The 2,500-nt window shown below is 47.2% G+C and overlaps 1 protein-coding gene across 4 annotated transcripts in view; it reads left to right on the top strand.

The window, feature by feature from the left end:
• Window positions 1-2,500, top strand: part of LOC106582832 (SLIT-ROBO Rho GTPase-activating protein 2) — a 135,703-nt gene that overhangs the window by 84,844 nt on the left and 48,359 nt on the right. For all 4 annotated transcript variants that reach the window (XM_014166320.3, XM_014166321.3, XM_014166323.3 and 1 more), the window contains one exon: window positions 65-257. In XM_014166320.3, the coding sequence (XP_014021795.1) occupies window positions 65-257 (193 nt within the window). The remainder of the gene's footprint in view (window positions 1-64; window positions 258-2,500) is intronic.

Genomic DNA, 2,500 nt, shown 5'->3' on the forward strand with positions numbered 1-2,500 from the left:
AACGAGGACCGCGCCACACATTTCTGACCCTGTTCTCTAACCCCTTCTTCCCCTTCCTGTGTAGAGATCCGTGCCCAGCTGGTGGAGCAGTTGAAGTGTCTGGACCAGCAGTGTGAGCTGAGGGTGCAGCTGCTGCAGGACCTGCAGGACTTCTTCAGGAAGAAGGCAGAGATCGAGATGGACTACAGCCGTAACCTGGAGAAACTGGCCGAGAGATTCCTTACGAAGACACGCAGCACCAAGGACCACCAGCTCAAGTAAAATACACACACGCGCATACACAGACGCACACACACCACCACTCTGTCGGTGATGTTAAGCCAGCGTTGCGTAAACAGCTTAGTGAGATGTGAACTGATATCATCTGAAGAGGGTTTGACTACAGAGACACAGAGAGAGAGAGAGAGAGAGAGAGAGAGAGAGAGAGAGATCATGGCCTGGTCATCTCTGGGTTTCCCCCACTGACCCAGATCTGTGTGTGTGTGTGTGTGTGTGTGTGTGTGTGTGTGTGTGTGTGTGTGTGTGTGGTGTGTGTGTGTGTGTGTGTGTGTGTGTGTGTGTGTGTGTGTGTGTGTGTGTGTGTGTGTGTGTGTGTGTGTCCAGGCAGTGCAGGGTGATCCATCACTCATACACACTCAGTAGTGCTGGGCTTGGTGTATGCCTCTTAAACTGTCTCTCCGTCTGCCTTCTCACCACACTGTAACATCAACACTAGGAATATTTACATGGAGCAACATTGACTACAATTTACACTCATGTCTTCCTGTGTGTGTGTTTGTGTGTCCATGTGGGTCCTTGTGTTCCATTGCCAACAATGCCAGGTGGTGATTTTGTGCTCTGAATACTCTGCAGCACCTTGCAGTGTGTAACCTTGTCCAAAAACACGGACACACACACACACACACACACACACACACACACACACACACACACACACACACACACACACACACACACACACACACACACACACAGCAGAACAGTGATTATCTCTCCCAGCGTGACACCTGGTTCTATAATTCCTCCTGTGGTGTGAGAGGAGAAGAGAGGTTGATAGAAGGGGAGCGGAGAGAAGAGGAGGGGAAGAGAGGCGAAGAGAGGGAAGGAGTGGAGAGGAGAGGAGAGGAGAGAAGGGGAGAAGAGAAGAGAGGAATGGAGAGCAGCGGAGAGGAGAGAAGGAGAGGAAAGGAGACGCCCTTCGGGGCTTTTAATAATAGCAGTTCTCAACACTGTGATATGACAGGGAAAACACATTAATAACATGGATACACAGCCAGTGGATTAGAAGGAAGGAAAGATTGAGGCTCACTGTCGGCGCTGTTTGAGTGTCTCGTGGCCTCCCTCACCAAAGCGTCTGGCCGCTGTCAGATCCTCTTCCTGTCTAAACCCATAATCCTCTGCTGTAACGTGTGGCGGGCCGCTCTGCTTTACACCACGCTGCGCTGAGCTGTGACGGGTTTGGGACGGCCTGCTGACAGTACACGGTACTAAGAGTAGTACTATAGTAATAACAGCACTAGGTGTAATAGTAGCAAGCCTGGTACATGTGACAGTGATTGGGAAGGAAATCGTTACAGTCACATATCGGGATATTATTTCTGTCGATGTATCGTATCGTTTTGACAATATCACAATATTATTTTTGCGCTAGTTGGCTGTACCTGCACCAAAACTCCAGTATTTTCCCTTCATAGCTTGTTCTCCATTGTCTTTTTAAATAGGGAACCAATTTGTTTTCAGCACTTTTATTTCCATGACTGATCAAAACTCGTTTTCTCATGACTCTCTCGTGTCCCTCTTCAGCAGACATATGGTGAGAAATCGCTAATAAAATCACAGTATCGAATCGCAATACATATAGAATCGTGTGAATCGCAGGAATCGCAATACATCGAGATACTTATGTATTGTCCTTGGCAATTTCCAGTACTATGGTATGACAGGCACACACATACACACCTTGGCGAGTGACTGAGTTGACTGTGTGGACATGGAGACATCTGAAGACATCTTAATTTGAGCCAGTTTGCTACAGCAGGAAAAGAATCCTTCAGCAACAGGAAATGTGAATTATTATGTGAATTCTAATGAATGGTCAGCTTTTTGTCGGGGCTGATACATTTAGGGCAAATCAAGTCTGACATTTTAAATGGCAAACTTTAAAAGCCTTTTCAAAATCCATACACTGCAAGTTCGCATTTCCTGCCGTGCAGGAAAAATTCTCAGCAACAAAAGAGTGATCAAATGAACGTCCTACATCTGTAGGTCTTCAGGGAAAGCAAGCTGCTCTGAACTTGTTTGACTGACTCGAGCTACACCACTCTCCTCTTCTGCTTTTCTCCTTTCTTTCTCTTTCACTTCCCTTTTTGTTCCCTTTTCATTTCGCTTCCTCTTTCTTGTTGTCCATCGTGCCATGTTCCAGCCAGTCACGCTCTTCCTGAAATAGATGGTCTACTAGACGTACAGGGGGACTTTTCCTGGGGAAACACACACGATCCCC

Source organism: Salmo salar, chromosome 22, assembly GCF_965601325.2.
Source record: "Salmo salar chromosome 22, fSalSal1, whole genome shotgun sequence".
NCBI lineage: Eukaryota > Metazoa > Chordata > Actinopteri > Salmoniformes > Salmonidae > Salmo > Salmo salar.